Below are 17,880 nucleotides of genomic sequence, written 5' to 3'. Positions count from 1 at the left end.
AACATTAGTGCAAACACGGCATGTTCTTGGGTAGTTCCTCATCACATTAACTGATTTCTATGGTTTCTTATATTCCCACAGAACCTTACGCAGCTGCTAAGACATGACGTGCCAGAAGCCACCGGATGGGGGATGGGGCTGGGTTATTGTCTTGACCTCATTCTTTATTCAGTTTTTGTGCTACGGTTCTCCTCTTGCCGTTGGAGTCCTATATGTTGAATGGTTAGAAATCTTTGATGAAGGAAAAGGAAAAACTGCATGGGTCGGGTCTCTGGCAGCTGGAGTCGGATTACTCGCAAGTAAGTAGACATTTTTAGTCAAAACACCATTTTTTCATGCACGCCAAGCTCCTACCCCCAGGAAATAGCGTATAGCCTTGACGGCTAGTGATAAATATTTATAATTGCACAGCTATTGATACTTCTAAGTCGTCATCGCCACAGATCCAACACATGTAAAGCATTAGTGAAAGAAAAATGCAAGATTCGGACCATTTGGTTTCCATCTGCTTTCACTTTTTCAAACACGTCATAGTAAATCGGATGATTTCCCACATTGATACTTTACAAGAGGGAGCACAAAATCAGGGGAGATTCTCTTATCTGTTAGACGCCAACTTTGAAGTCAAGAGTTGGATGGCAGAGTTCAGCCTCGGGCTCTGATCTGGACGGTTTTGGCTTCTTTCGCTACTATTTTGTCCATTCTCTGGGCCATAGAATATAATTGGAGAATGGAGTTACCAACTTTTCTCATAAATTCTCCAAAAGCAAATCACACCCATGGTGAATTAATGAGGAACATCGGAGTGGCATCTGGTTCTTAAGGATAAATTTCTAGTATAAAAACTATGAAACAATGTCAGATCATGTACATTCTCTAGTGGAAACAGACCACACACAGACGTCACATGAACGTAAGAATCGGACACGCGGGTGTCACACAGATGAAGATTGGATGAAAATTAGTTGAAAATCGTCCAAGTTTTCTGGATGAAACTCAGACGATTTTCATCTACAGCCGACCTTATTCATTCGAGTCTCTCACTATTAGCCGGCCACAGACACAACCCACAAAGACCATGTTCACACATAGCAAAAACGCTGCTTTTTTTTCTGCTGTTTTATCCTGCACAATATCTGCTGTTTTTCACAGATCAAGCAAAATGGATGTGGTTTCATGAGAACTTTATTTAACCCCTTTCCGACATCGGGCGGATTAGAACGCCGGCGACGAACTCCCTCTCTTTGATGTGGGCTCAAGCGCTGAGCCCACATCTTTTCCGGCACATGTCATCTTTCATCAATATAGTGACAGTTTTTTTTTTAGTTTTGCCTAAACATAAATATGATATATGTATATATTTGAGAAAAGTTTTATAGTTTTGCAGGAGGGCGTAGATTAACGTTAAGGTCATCACAAAAAAAATAAAAGAGATTAAATAACCTATAGAAAAACATGGCTTCTACTCTGCATAGAAGAAAAACTGACTCTAAAGAGATATGTACAGGCCAAATCCCTAAGCTATATTTATTTATTTTACTTACTTATATAGCGCCATTATTTCCACAGCACTTTACAGATATTATCACTATACCAATTAGGGCTCACAATCTACAATCTACAAAACCCGGAGGAAACCCACACAAACACGGGGAGGACATACAGACTCCTTGCAGATCTTGTCCTTGGTGGGATGTGCTAACCACTGAGCCACCATGCTGCTGTATATAAACATCCTGAACATGGAATGTACCCTTATCAGTCAAAAATTGTTAAAGACATATAGATTATCAACTTGACCCTTAAAGAAGTTTTCCAGTTTTGATAAAACCCCTATCCCTAAGCTTCAAATTGCTTAAGAAAGGCAAAATGTGCTTTGTTCACCCTCCATGGCTCCAGTGCTGAGTCTCCACCACTACTCCCGGTGACTGTTATTGTCTCCAACAGCCGAGTCTCGTGCCAGTAAAGCGAGGTTTTTTAGCTCAGTTTTTGCCCTCAGCTATGCTGACGTTACTGTAGCGCTACAGACAATATTAAATATCAGGAGTGGATGACTTGGTGTTTGACCAGGGGAGGGTAAAGAAACATCTTTTTGAAAAAAACAAACAAAAAAAGACAAGCTGTAGCTGGGGTACAGGAGTTTCCAAAACTGGAAAATTCCTTTAATGTATTACAGTCCAAATCTTAAATTGACTCTTTCAATAGCTTTTGTGGTATCAATTCAATGTTTGCTGCATCACGGATTCAATATACCGCCATGGCTTCATAACAGGAAATCCAGACAGCACAATGCTAATAGCCCAGAGCACCAGCTAAGCTTCTCTACTGATGTTTACTCCATAGAAATTCTTGCCAAGATTAATGAGTTATCTGAGGAATTAAAATGGGTTTAAAGTTTGTTTTTAGTTAAGCAAATGGCTAAAGAAAGACCTACTTTGTAAGCAATTGAGGTGCATTATGGTGGTCATACATATGGGACGGTCAGCCCTGGTCTGATGCTGCATGACTAATAAGTAGTTGAATGGAAACGTAAAAATATCATTAAGAGGATTTTTTTACCCCCCATGCTGGTATTAAAACTTATTACATATTTGATTATTTAACATTGAATGTTTTGGTTTTTTTTTACTACCAAGTTTATAAGACTAATACATATTCAGAACATATAAAGATTATAACACTTAACCTTAATAAAATTATTATTCTTCAAAATCCGCTCTCAAACCAGTGATTCTTATGACTTTCTTACATGATACATCTAAGTAGATAATTAATAGATTTATTCTTTTCGGATAGCCCCCGATGGTTTCCAAATCCTAGAAGTCTAAATCTACAAAAATTCCCAAAAAGTCAAATATTGTACAATATTCTTTAAGAATGGGGAAGTAGATGTATTTCTGAAGTGCATCTGTAAGAATCTGGTCATAGAAAAGATGCAGCCGTAGTTTCCAACACTAGGTCACAATACTAATGCACTGCAGGATGCAGCAGACCTCCATGATAAAGGCAGGGGGCAGCCCGGGTGCAAGATACTGAAGAAGCAACCATTCCCAAACTTACCAATTCAATGGACACTTCCTCAGGACCTTCTCGAGCCTCTTATGAGTCAACATTGTAGAGTACCATTTGTATTATGCCATATGGCAGACCTGGCACCACAATGCAATTGTGAACGAAGCCTAGATGATATACAAATCCTTGTGATGATCTGGTATTCAACTATGGTCTTCCAGGATGATCCCAACCCCAAAAGACTGGGGAATTTTATGACTTTACAATCTGTAAAGAAGACTATGCACTTGGGATAGCTGTTAGTCCAAATGGCAGAGACTTTTGTGCTTCAGGAACAAAGGAAATCCATCCTACCCAGTCCTTCTTTTGACCTGAAATGTGTCATCATGGTTGAAAGACTCGCATATATATTAGATAGTTGCCGATCCAAACAATCGCCCTATTGATGTCTACTGTTTTTCTTAGCACTGATAAATAAAACTGCACAATTAAATACTGTAATTTGTCTGTAGAAAGTATTCACATCTTTGTACAAGCACGCCATTGTACTCACCATTGGGAAATAAGAGTTATACTCTGCCCTGGTTATCTTAATAAAGCGGAATTACGGAAAGTATTGTGTTAAGCTTATGGAAATCTTTATATTAAATCCCCACATGCTCTCTGATTACTTATTAGCAAGCATGTACATAACATATTTTTACGAGTTCACAAGAGGACAGATTGTATAGGGTGCATGAGAAAGATTACCCCTCATAAGAGGGTTGTTGGTTGTTTTGTCTCATGTAAGGAAGGCCAGAAATTGAACAATAAGGAAAGGAGAAGAATAAAGCATTAGCTCTTTCATAGACTAGTCCAGCAATCCCTTTTCATGGACTATTCCTCCTTTACTGATAAATCAGCATTTGAATTGATGTGCAATTGAGGCTGAAGATCTCTTGTAGATATAAAGCTCGACTGAAAGAGTCTGTGATGTGTATAGAGGCTTAAGGTACCTTCACACTGAACGATATCACTAGCGATCCGTGACGTTGCAGCGTCCTGGATAGCGATATCGTTGAGTTTGACAGCGATCAGGATCCTGCTGTGCCATCGTTGGTCGGAGCAGAAAGGCCAGAACTTTATTTCGTCCCTGGACTCCCGCAGACATCGCTGAATCGGCGTGTGTGACACCGATTCAGCGATGTCTTCACTGGTAACCAGGGTAAACATCGGGTTACTAAGCGCAGGGCCGCGCTTATTAACCCAATAATTACCCTGGTTACCAGTGTAAATGTAAAAAAAACAAACACTACATACTTACATTCCGGTGTCTGTCCCCCGGCGCTCTGCTTCTCTGCACTGTGTCAGCGCCGGCCGGAAAGCAGAGCACAGCAGTGATGTCACCGCTCTGCTTTCCGGCTGGCGCTCACAGTCACTGCAGAGAAGCACAGTGCCGGGGGACAGACACCGGAATGTAAGTATGTAGTGTTTTTTTTTTTTTTTTTACGTTTACGCTGGTAACCAGGGTAAACATCGGGTTACTAAGCGCAGCCCTGCGCTTAGTAACCTGATGTTTACCCTGGTTACCAGGGGACTTCGCATAGTTGGTCGCTGGAGAGCTGTCTGTGTGACAGCTCTCCAGTGACCACACAGCGACGCTGCAGCGATCGGGATCGTTGTCTAGATCGCTGCAGCGTCGCTAAATGTGACGGTACCTTTACAGACTCTCCCCTGACAGATGATGTCAGGGTAGATAAAGATCAGGTTCTTGGACCTTCTTTTGTTTTCAGAGGATATAAGCTGCTGCTTTCTCCTCTCTTTGTCAAACACACACAGAATCATGGCCTCTAATATATATGGGAGAGCAGGGAGAGATCGCTATCTGCCAAAGGAAAGTCTGGCAAATAGATTTCTCATATAAATGTGAGTGAAAGCCTGCATCATTAGGCTTTAAAGAGAAATCCACTGATCTTCTGACATATCATAGACCTTTGTCAGAAGATCACATCTTCAGGGTCTGGGAATTTTGGCCATTCCAAAAGTACAGTTTCCCAAACTCTTTAGTGCTGATGAGAGATTTTTGAATATCTGTAACACAACATTTAAGTGAGTCAATGGAAACTCAATGGAACTTTACTTACAATCTAGTGTTGGTTTTTTGAATAACTGAAATCATGTGGGTAATTTGTAGAGAGCTACAAACCCTTTGGCTTGACCCAACAAATTCCTACAATGTCATCTTCTAACACATATCGGTGATAATTCAGCAGATTTTGTGGTTGACTTTTGAAGTATATTAATGAAATGTAATTTCCCATGACCAAGTAAGAACATAAAGTACATAACTGGTTATGTTATCACACACAGTTAATCTGACCTTTTCTCCTCAAACACCTTTTTATACTTTTCCCAGTCTCCATGAGTGAAGAATCAACAAGCGGAATACCATTTAACCGCACGCCATCTGGTCCCCTTATGCTAAAGGTTGCGCAAATTGCTTTTACTATCATTACATATGATTAGACTAACACATTTATTACAGAGAAGTGCCAGGTGATATGTTATCTGAGTATTTTTGACTTCTTGGAACTATGAGTTCTGCTGACAAAACGGTAATAACAGGAAACAGCCCTCAGGAAATCCATCAAGGGTTTATCGACCTCAAGTAACTTAGAGACCAGTTGCTATCTTAGAGATTCACTATGGAAAGAAAAAAATATTGATAACAAGTGTAAATCAAAAAAATATAGCCCAATATTTTTTTTTAATTTACTGAAAATTGAGCAAACTTTAAATAGGAAGATGATGGATTTACATTTAAGATAATCAATAGCGTCACTGAGCAACAATAAACGGTAAAATACTCATTGGAAGGTAAGAGTCAAAAATCCTAAGAAGGAACTGAGGCCGTTTTCTTAACAGTTCAAAGTCTACTTAGATAAAAATATATAAGTAATAAGAGCCTACATTTGGAGGAAAGGGAGGATACATTGACCTGTTTGAAAATGAATAATGGATTCCCAAAGGTTTTCATAAACTGGATTTGGAATATGGAGAATATGGAAAAAAAAAAGTCCATGCACTGTAGAACTGAAATGGACCAAATATGATAACATCTATCATGTGTGAAGCATATCAATCTGCTGATTACAATTTTGAAATCACAGTGAGAATGCTGTGGGAAAGCTTGAACTAGAGTATGTGCAGAGCCACATACCAACCCGCCCATTAGAACCTTGTAGGCCGATTTCATGTTGAGTGTCAATATTAGCAATTTGAATAGGTTTAATTATTGGAGTCTGTATTACAGCCTTAACACCTAGACATCGTTTTGTTCCACTAGACTGGACATCAATCAATCTTGGGTACTTTTTTGTCAAATCGTGTTTGGTTTTGGTCTGGTCATCAAATACTAATTAAACAGACAATATTATGTCCGGCTCTCATCGGACAGTAAAATGATGTCTGAGCCCTACCACTTGTAATGGAACAGGTAGTGCAGGCCTAAATTAATAATCTCTATCGGTTTTCCTGTTTTGTCTGCTGATTTTAATATGAAACTATAATAAGTACAAATTGAGTCAGTTACGTTGCTTAACTATAGATAGCTGCGGCCATAGAAAGGATTGTACAACATATGATCGCTTCTATGGAAATTTCCTTGTCCACTGTGCCTCACAAATGTTGGCTAGCCTTAAAGTTTCAGAAGCTCTGGTCTAGCTGGTCCAGACATAAGGATGCTACTATAATAACTATGTAGGGACATTGAACTTGTTTAACCAGGCCTTATTTTACAATCTCCTATAAAAAAAAGGCATAGATCAAGCTAAAGTCTAAAGGAAGGCTTCAGGAGTTAAGATGGAAAGCTTGAAAGAGGTTTGAAGCTTGGAATTAAAAAGAGGTTAAAATATGAGCTGAAATGGGGGATAGGAATAAATGGATTAGAGGGTGTATTCTAGGTAAAAAAAATATGTAAAAAATGGAAGGGAGAACTTCTGAAAAGCTTATCTAAGTATCCAGGGGACCAAATAGTCAGTAATGTCCCATCCTCTAACAGAAGTATATGGGTTCTTTTTATATTTTGATATATATGAATTTCCATTCTATTTTTCAAGAACAGAAGCACTGATATATTTGTCCCCCTCCAGGTCCTTTGTGTAGTGCAAGTGTCTCTTCTTTTGGCGCTCGTCCTGTCACCATTTTCAGCAGCTTCTTGGTGGCTGGAGGCCTAATTCTAAGCAGCTTTGCACCTAATGTCTACTTCTTGTATTTCTCATATGGAATTATGGTTGGTAAGTGAATTATTTGCGTCAGTTTATTCTTATGTCTCATGCTCAAGAGGTACCGTAATTCAGTTCCATGAATGAATCATATGTTAATTACCGTAGTAGGTTCTAGGTTATTCTCCTTGAATGTAATGTCTGTGAACAATGAAGTTCCAGGTGTAATTGTTCCATGTCTACTGTCAGGAAAATTGTCTTTTTTATTAAAAATACCATTGATAAAAGAAGTCTTTAGTGAAAATAGTGACACAACTTGTATTTGTATGTACAATTTACTTAAATAAGTTTAACAAACTTTTTGGAAATTTGGTAATTTTTTTTTTTATAAGAAACTGTTTTTAAAAAGAGAACAGTACACACTATTAAAGGTCAAAGGGAAATTATCTACTGTTTAAATCAAGTTTTTATGTTAAGAATCATTTTTTTAAATGTTTTTTTTTTTATTAAGATCTAAAATCTTGTAGTTTTCACTCTGACCTCTAAGCCTAACGTTTGGCTGCAACTTCTTGTTCTGTAGTGAATACTTTTCTGCAACTATTTAATTATCATCACAGGAAGTATTACAATGAAAGATAATACCACTATATATATATATATATATATATATATATATAACTATTGTATCACATACCATAATTCATAGTAGGCGGCGGAGTCACAGTTCATCTCCTCCCCCTCCCTGCACAATGACCTCTGCACAGATCACAGAGCATGCCTATTAAACTCTCCCATAAAAGTTAAAGTGTCAGAGCTTCTCTATTGTCAACTGAGGCAAAATGACTGTCTTCATAATCGCGTAGAGAAAATAGAAAAAAAAATGAATGACAATAAAATAAAAACAGGTTAGCAAAAAATAAAGATGTATCACTATCTGGTAGCAACATTGCAGATCTGGAGGATGTCATTATGAGTCAGCTGCCCCTGCACATTTCTCCATTAACTCCCTTATTTCCCTAGCTCCCTCTGCTTTTGTAACTTGTTTATCCAGCACAAGCGGTAATAGCTGTTGGTTTAAGCCTTTCCGATGTCCATGGGCTGCTAAAACTTCTTGCACAGAATATTTGTTTTATAATGTACCAGGGAAATTCTTGCAACAATGTGATTTTTCTATATTGTGGACATAAATAGCCTCTAAATAACAAAGTGCTTTTTTTAACTTTAGGTTTTGGATGTGGGTTACTGTACACAGCCACCGTGACTGTCACCTGTCAGTACTTCGAAAAACGGAGAGGACTTGCACTTGGGATCGTCTCAACAGGTAGCTCACTTGTATCCAATGTGTTTTTAATATATGTATATTTTCATTTCTTTTTCAGTATTACTTGTGTTACAAAGTACAGTATATATTTCACCACAGTGTATAACTGTTTTCTCCTTCACTTTACCAATAGTTAAACAACTCCAAAGTTTGTATCCTCTTAATATATTACAGTCATCAGCGCTGTGTACTTACAATTGCTCATTTTGCCCTTCTTCCCAGTTAATTATTTTTTTTCCCATTACGGCTATTATATCGCATGATTAAAAGCAGACTAGCTCTATGTAGAAACAGGAAGTCCCTTTTCCATGCATGAGTCATCATTAGAACTACAGTTCTATACATTATTGCAAAGACCATGGCAGCCCAGCTCCCCTCCCTCTTCAACTCCTGATCAAGCTGCTCTATTCCTCCTTCCTGCCAGGGACTTGCAGTGAGGTAGAATTGCAGTTCTAGTGATGACTCATGCAGGGTAAAGAGACTTTATGTTTCTACATAGAGCTAAGAAAGACTTTGATTGGAGGAGTGCCTCTTTAAGATAGGCAGGATGGAAGGTTGTTTATATTGTCCTAGGGACAATTAAACCCTTTCACGACCTATGATGTCTAGGTACGTCATAGGTCGTCTCCCCCTGTTTGATGCGGCCCCGGTGCTGAGCCGACATGTTTTCACCTGTCATGTGCCCCTAACACATCACAATCCACCAGTGGCTGTTAGCATGTTAAATGCCACTGCCAATCTCTGACAGCGGCATTTACCATGATTGCTTCGGCAATGCGTCACTAGCTCCACCCATCAGCACCTGTGTCACATGATTGTGGGGCGTCAATGGGTCGGCATGATAAATCAGGGTCTGCAGGATCTGTGGTTGCCGGCTCTCATAGCAGATGAGAAATTCTACTACAAATAGCCGGGCTGAAGCAGATCAGAAGATTACAGCTTCAAGTCTTCTATGGAGACTATTAAAGCAAGTAAAAAGTGTAAAAAAAAAGTTTTTAGAAATATGAAAAAATGCTCGATCTATCAAAATATAAATCAAATTAATCTGATCACAGACGCGGATTCTTTACTGTAAGAGCAGTGAGACTATGGAACTCTCTGCCGTATGATGTTGTAATGAGTGATTCACTACTTCAATTTAAGAGGGGACTGGATACCTTTCTGGAAAAGTATAATGTTACAGGGTATATATACTAGACTCCTTGATAGGGTGTTGACCCAGGGAACTAGTCTGATTGCCGTATGTGGAGTCGGGAAGGAATTTTTTTCCCCAATGTGGAGCTTAGTCTTTGCCACATGGGTTATTTTGCCTTCCTCTGGATCAACATGTTAGGGCATGTTAGGTTAGGCTATGGGTTGAACTAGATGGACTTAAAGTCTTGCTTCAACCTTAATAATTATGTTACTATGCTACTAAACGGCGTAATGAGTAAAAAAAATCAAAACGCCAGACTTACGTTTTTTGGCTGCCCCAACATTGCAATAAAATGCAATAATGGGCGATCAAAAGATTGTGTCTGCACCAAAATGGTATCAATAAAAACATCAGCTCGGCGAGTAAAAAATAAGCCCTAACCGAGCCCTAGATCAAGAAAAATGGATACGCTTCAGGCCTCGGGAAATTTATTTATTTTTTTTACAAACTTTGGATTTTTTTAACCTCTTAATTACAAAGAATCCAGACATATTTGCTGTCAGCAAAATCGTAATGACCTGGAGAATCACAATGGTGGTCAGTTTTAGCATTTAATGAACATGGTAACAAAAAAACAAAACAAAAAATGTGCAATTGCACTTTTTTTGCAATTTCACTTCACTTGCAATTTTTTTCTGTTTTTCAGTACATTGTACAGTAAAATCAGTGGTGTCCTTCAAAAGTACAACTTGTTCCGCAAAAAAGAATCACTCACATGGCCATTATTGACGAAGAAATAAAAAAAGTTATGGCTCTGGGAAGATGGGGAGAAATAACAAAAACGCATAAACGGAAAATCCCAAGGTCGTGAAGGGGTTAACGAAGTGGCAAACTGGGCAATTGCTCAAGGCCCTCTTTTGTTAGGGGGCCTGAGGATGATATATATCAACTGCAGTCACAACTATAGACAGTAGGGAATTACTCTGGTTTGAAATTAATACCTAATGTGTATTTCTAGATTGTATTGTATGACCTCTCAGTTTGAGATTTTTTTTATATATATATATATATATATATAAAAATGTGTATATAAAATGTATATATAAAAATGTGTATATGTGTGTATATATACACACATTACATATCAATATCAAACCATGTATCAATAATAGGACACAATTTAATAAACAATGCATTAGACCTGGGGGTCCACACTGTTCTTTAGGTCTTATTGAGACATCTCCAATTTTTCATGTGCGCAAAAAAAAATCTTGAGTGTCATAATAGGTTCATGTTTTATCTGTAGAAGCTACAGCAGGAACATGTGCATGAAAAATAAATGTCTGATTGAGACCTTATATGCAGAACACAAATCATTTGCATAGTAAAGTAGGGAATTTAGTCGTAGTAATTTTGACTGATGATATTCCTGTATGTGTCCTTTTCAGGTTCCAGCGTTGGGACCTTTATATATGCAAGTTTACAGAAGGAGCTGATTTTAGTCTATGGATTGGACGGCTGTTTGCTAATTGTTGGAGCATTAGCATTAAATATATTAGCATGTGGCATCTTAATGAGACCCTTACCAAAACTACCTGAAGCTGCGGTAGAAAAACCTGGTCTGGAAAATGTTCCTGACGCCTACCTCATATACCATGAAAAAGACCAGAAGAAAGAAGAAAATATCGGGATGCTTGAAAAGGAAAAATCCGATGAAGCCAATGAGAACTGCTGCTGTCAAGAAAATTACCCCCAGATGACTCAGTGCGACGTAATAAAAGACAATTGTAACAGCAAAGTTATGGAGAAATACAACTGCAAACAGCTGGTAAAGAACAAGTGCCACACGTACCTGGACTACTGGGAAGACACCATTAACCTGTTCAAAAACAAAGTATTTGCTGCTCTTTTCATCAACATTTTGTTATTTGACATTGGAGGATTTCCTCCGAGTTTTCTTTTGGAAGACGTAGCCAAAAGTGCCAATGTTGATAACGAGGACATGGTAGTTCCCCTAGTGTTCATCCTCGGCCTCATGATGGCAATCGGGAAGCTTGTTTTAGGAATACTTGCCGATTTTAAGTGGATGAATACATTGTATCTGTATGTATTCACTTTAATAGTGACAGGTTTGGCAGTGTTTGCAGTTCCATTTGCCAAGACGTATGGTGCCTTGGCCGTTATCGCCGGTACTATAGGATTTTTTACTGGAAACTGGTCAATATTCCCATATGTAACAACAAACACCGTGGGGTTGGATAAGCTCACTCATGCCTATGGGATCCTGATGTTCTTTGCTGGAATTGGAAACTGCCTAGGACCACCTATGGTTGGTAAGTCAAAAGCTCAAGAGATTTTTTTTTCCTTTGGCTTTGGCTATGAATGTGCGTGCATCCGCAATGGCAAAAAGGCTTTGAGACTAATAGCTGTAATCTGATATACGTTCTACAGCAGCGTATTGACTTAGTCAGGACTCGGTGTTCTTCCTGGCATACAGCAGTTCCTGAATCCTGCTGGCTGTCAGCCTTACGTCAGGTAAACATACCTGTCATCACGTGGAGGTGACTGCCGGACCCGAGATCCAACAGCTGATACAGCCACGACTTAATTTTTGTGATTGAAACAGATATACCTATTCTACTGTACATTAGCAGAACATTCACATGTAGTGGATTTGCTGCAGAAAATGTCCAGATGTAAAGTAAACCAAATTCTCACCACTTTGTGTAAACATAGGTGCAGATTTTTTTGCTGATTTGCTGCCATAAATTACCTAAAATAATAAAAAAAATATTCCACTACATTCCCTTCACTTGATGCTTCTATGGTCCTATGGTTCATTTAGACAACCCAATAATTAACTTTCTTGAGAATAGGCTGGCAATATTCCGAGGAGCAAACAGCGTGTTCATTCATTGGGTGTGATGATTTTTATTCTTGTGCAGACGACCGTATTTTTGGTCCTGAGTGCGATCCAACAAAACACCGGATGACACCCGAAACCAATGTTAAGCTATGGGGCCGTGCACATGTCTGATTTTTTTCTCAAAGGGCATCTGACAAAAGAAAAATATTTAGAATTGAGAGTCCTCAGTGGTTGATACCTTTTAATGGCTAACTGAAAAGATGGTAACAAATTGTAAGCTTTCGAGACTACACAGGTCTCTTCATCAGGCAAAGATGAGACCTGTGTAGTCTCGAAAGCTTGCAATCGTACCATCTTTTCAGTTAGCCATTAAAAGGTATCAACCACTGAGGACTCTCAATTCTAAATATTTTTCTATCTACTGGCTAACACGGTACCAAGACATATTTCTTTCCTGACAAAAGGAAAAGCAGCATTCACGATATGCATCCAATATTCAGACTGCAAGTCAATGAGTCTGTGGAAAAAAATTGGACTCCACACGGATGACATCCAAGTGTGGTCTGATTTGTATGAACTGATAAGAATGGAGAAGATGGAGTAATTTTTTCATCTATCATCTCCTCATCCGAGAAAATCGGATCACATTGTGATCACTGATCTGAGTGTGATTAGCATAATTTTCTCGGATGGGAGAATATACGGTTGTATGACCCTGGCCTAATTGCCATTGTTATCGACAGTCACATAAACAGGAGACAAATTACCAATACCGAGTATATTGCCGATTGGTGGTCATTCAATGGTTTCATTGGTCTGTCTAAATGGGCCATTGGTTTGGTCTCCTGCAAGTTCCTGTACAATCAGCCTTCAGTGATGATTTAACCAACTGTGATTGGCTGCAGCGGTCATATGTCTGCACGACACATCATCGCTGAAGGTCAGAACACAAATGCTGTAGGGGATCAGGCTCACGTTACCATTGAAGTATCCGGAGCTGTGCATACTTAATCTGCAGCACTATCAAAAACTGGATTTTGCTTCGCTTCCCTAATAAATGCTTATACTTAAAAAAGTAATAGATGATTTTATTAACTTTTTTTTCTTTTTTTCAGGTTGGTTTTTTGACTGGACACAGTCCTATGATATAGCCTTCTATTTCTGCGGAATATGCGTTATTATAGGAGCTTTAGGCTTGTTACTTGTTGCACTACCATTTTGGAAGAACTGTCAAACTAAAAAGTTGGAACCTTCTCCAAAGAGTCACTCTTATGTTGTGGCTCCAGCCGTATGAATGTCTTTTTTGCAAATTTACAATTGTGAAGTTTTGTAATATTTAGTTATTAATATTATACTATGCAGCTTTGTATAGAGCTTTTTTTAACATTATTATTATTATTATTAATATACAGTATTCACCTAGTCCTAAATCTCACAGGGCTGTATTTCAGAAGGTGTCTCCTCAGGCAAGTGTTTTATCTCACTCCATATTTTCCATGGATAATAATATAAAAGTTTTCACCGGGATTCTGGTGTAAAACTGTTAGAAGTGTCACAAAATGTTTGCGAAATTTCCAGTTGTGCAAAAAATTGGCAAATTTGGGTGTCTTTACGCTAGTTGCACTCAGTTCCACCAATTTTTAAAAAATGCATAGAACTTTGTTTGGAGGTGGCATAGATGGCAAATCCATCATACCATATGCCTCAAAGGTGGCATCAATCACTTTAGTACATTTCTTGTAATGGCATGTGGCAGAAGAAAAATGTACTCCCTAAATTTGGCGCATCTTACTTCAGAGCACCGTTCATGAAGATGACCGGGGCCAACGTCTTTACAATCTTTATACATGTCCAAACATAATTTCAGACTTTGATTGCTTTTTGCTGTGTTTAAAATTAACTGAACTACCGTCAGCATAAAACAGTAAAGTTATCTTGTCATCTTCCAAAACGCGACCATCTGTGACTTTATCGATGTGAGGATCTTTCCTCTAGAATCTGACTTAGGTGGATGGTGACACTGGAAAATGGTATTGTAACAGAACTGTCTAATGACTGTATTATACTGTATGTATTTTAGCTTCCTTAGGGTTTACTCAAGCAGTATTACAGCAGCAGAGTTGTGGATACATAAAGTCTCATCTACACTCACAGAAATTCACTGGATTGAATTGAATCTAAATCTGCATTTTGTTAATTTATGCTGCAAATTTTCCAAAAAGGGGTTGTCCAGGCTTGTGATATTGATGATCTATCCTGCAGATAGTTCATCAGTATCATATCTTTGGGGTCCAATACCCTGCACCCCCACTAATAAGTTCTAACTTACTTCAATAGGAGGAAAGCTGCAGTTATAGGTAAGGTCCAATGCAGAGTGACCAGAGCTGGGCTGTTTCTGCTCCATTTAATGTTTTCTTCCTTCTGATCATGGGGATGCGATGGGACATACCCTCAATGATCTCATACCGGTGATCTAGTCTAAGGATCGGTCAACAATGTCATAAGTTTGGAGAACCCTTTTAATTTCTAGCAATAAATGTGCAATAAACAACTGTTTCCAATGTGCAATGTCCATTTATTTTGGCCATGTGCTCATTTGTATCCAATCTTTCTCCAATGTGTTCCAACTGAAATCAAACAACTTAAGTTCAAAATCTGTTTTCATTTAATCTATGGAGTTTTTATGTAGAGTTACACTGACAAGCAAAAGGGTAACAATGTTTTGAAATTTTCACTTTCAGGCTCCATTTCTCACCATCCAGTACTGCTTCTAATGTCAGCCTACCATTATTTTAGACAATCATCTTGGCTATCTCATATATAAATTTGGCCTGCAACTATTCAACAAATAATTAACTAATCTTTTTCTTCTTGTATACTGCAAATTACATCCTGTTTTCACATCGCCTAATAGCTCAGTGTGTTATTTGGCTGATTCCAAAGCGAAAGGTCACTAGTTGGTATCGAGGAGCAGCCATGAAGAACACTTACCAAAAAAAAAAACAGGAACAGCATCATCCAGCTCATCAATAGCGGTCTCTCAACCAGGATAAATGCCAAACTGCATCATGTGAGTGCCATGACAGTTGGAAGAATACAAAATGAAGTCCATCCGTCTATCCATTCAAAGCCAAGAGGTGGACGTCCAGGCAAAATATCAAAGTCAACAAGTCAGCTCATCATAATGTTTATCAGTTCTTATGCAACAAATGCAGCAGTGGAAGTTCTGGTGGTCAGAGAAAAAGTGAGGAAGCCTTGACTTCAACATCGTCACAAGAAGTGTCGACGGGAGTTTGCAAAAAAGTACGAAAAGTAAGACGAAATCCAATAGACTAGGCTCTGATGGGTCAGGAAGAAACAAGGGGAAATGGGGCTAGAGGATAGAGAAATTGAAGGAATTGTCAAGTTTGGCGGTGGAAGCCTAATGATATGGGGTTGTTCCACAGTCAAAGGAGTTGGATACTTGACGAGAATCAATGGTGGTCTCAATGCTGAGCTATATGTGAGTATACTACAAGACGAGTAGCCTTGTACACTTGAGTATTATGAGTATGAAAAGGAGGACAGTGTTCCAACAGAACAATGACCCGAAGCATACGTTGAGTTGCCAAAGAAATGGTTCAATGACAATAAAGTAGAGGTGCTGGATTAGCCTCCACAGACCCAGAACTTTATGCGATCGAACACTTGTGATTAGAGTTAAAGAAAATCTGTATACATCGTGAGTCAGCCAGTATGCACCAACTTTTGTAGCGCATAGAAGAGACCTGGGATCAGATTTCGATCGAGACATGCTTGAATATGATCAAGAGCATAGCCAGAAGGATTCAGGCAGTCTTGAAAGCCAAAGGTGGAATTACAAAATACTAGCAAAATAATAAATAAAAATATATTGATCTTTAGAAACAAAACGATAACACTGCAGTGACATGACAAGAATCTGCATAACTAATCATATGCTAAATAGTTGCAAGTTAAATGTATGCATGATATGGCAAAGATGATCGTCTATAGAATGATGGTAGTCTCACGCTCATAGCAGTAGTGGGTGAAGCCTGAAAGTAAAAAGTTCAAAACATTGTTACCCTTTTGCTCCTCAGTGTATATATCTCTATGGTTACAGTCATACTATACTGAAATTAGTAGAGTTGTGTCCAGCTATCCCAGGGAATGAAAACAGCATCTTTATTCTAAAAAAGAGTAAAAACATGGTGAAAAATTAAAGAGGAACAATGGGAAGGAAAAGAGGGTAATAAATAATATTAGAGGGTGACACATTATATTAGAGGGTGAGGCTATCATTAAGAACCCTTCTGTTTCAAAACGCGTCACCCTTTAATGTGATTGTATAACCCTCTTTTCTTTCCCATTTTTCCTGCTTAATTTCACCATGTTTTAAATGTTTATGGAATAAGGATGTTATTTTAGTTCCTTTCGATTCCTAGACACAACTCTGTTTCAGAAACCAGCTTGGATCTGTTATGGGTGCATCCCTTTTTACCTGGAACTCTGGATCCGAGAATCAGGCAGTCCTTTAGTGATCCAATCATTTTCCTTCTTATTTTGTATTTTTCTACAGTCATACAATGTTTGTAGTCTGAACCAGCAATTATGTGTTTGGTATTTGTTCCCTTCTCTACCTTCTACAGGTTAATAATAAAAATGGGCTGAGGAACTTGACTACACGTGATTTCAAGGTTTCTATCTTTGTTTTTATGCAGAGAAACATAGAGTATACACAAAATGGTTAAATAAATCAATATACACAATCCATTATTGCAAAAGTTTACGTAGGCTTTGAATAAACTGTTTTCCAAGAAGCAGGTAAAACTAGGAAGTCTTAGGGCTCATACTCACTTGGGAGAAACTCGGATGAGTCTCGCAGGGCAATACCGTACCCGGCGTTGCTGCCGGCACTCAGATCGGAGCGTGCGGCCGCATAGCAATACATGCAGCCGCACGCTCCGCTCCTGAGTGCCAGGTGCAGTGCCGGGAATTAACATCCGAGACTCATCCGAGTTTCTCGCAAGTGAGTATGAGCCCTAAGGCTGAGATGCTCACAGGCAATAGATATTTGGCAGGTGATTTAATGCAGAAATTAGCTGTATCTGGATAGGAAGCAGAATCAATGGTATTTCCAAACATAGGTGTGGCGTGGGGGGGCCACAGGGGAAATTACAAATTACATCGTGGCCCTGCTCCTACACTTCCCCGTGGTCACAAACATTCCATCTCATGGCTGGAGCTGCCATTATCCAGCTGGGTAATCTTCTCCACACTTATTGAATAACAAGCATCACATTTTCTTTGAGCATCAGTCAGTGTATGGGACTGCTGCCGAAAG

General features: G+C 38.8%; 1 protein-coding gene across 3 annotated transcripts in view; it reads left to right on the top strand.

The window, feature by feature from the left end:
* The window catches only part of SLC16A9 (solute carrier family 16 member 9), a 34,742-nt gene extending 17,526 nt beyond the window's left edge, over positions 1-17,216 (top strand). For all 3 annotated transcript variants that reach the window (XM_069753568.1, XM_069753566.1, XM_069753569.1), the window contains exons 3-7: positions 82-299; positions 7,143-7,286; positions 8,440-8,535; positions 11,119-12,003; positions 13,652-17,216. In XM_069753568.1, coding sequence (XP_069609669.1) covers positions 104-299; positions 7,143-7,286; positions 8,440-8,535; positions 11,119-12,003; positions 13,652-13,830 — 1,500 coding nt within the window. In that variant the 5' untranslated portion in view covers positions 82-103 and the 3' untranslated portion in view covers positions 13,831-17,216. The remainder of the gene's footprint in view (positions 1-81; positions 300-7,142; positions 7,287-8,439; positions 8,536-11,118; positions 12,004-13,651) is intronic.
* Positions 17,217-17,880: the final 664 nt, after the last annotated feature.

Source organism: Ranitomeya imitator, chromosome 2 (assembly GCF_032444005.1).
Source record: "Ranitomeya imitator isolate aRanImi1 chromosome 2, aRanImi1.pri, whole genome shotgun sequence".
Classification (NCBI taxonomy): domain Eukaryota; kingdom Metazoa; phylum Chordata; class Amphibia; order Anura; family Dendrobatidae; genus Ranitomeya; species Ranitomeya imitator.
This window is presented reverse-complemented; position numbering and strand designations above follow the sequence as displayed.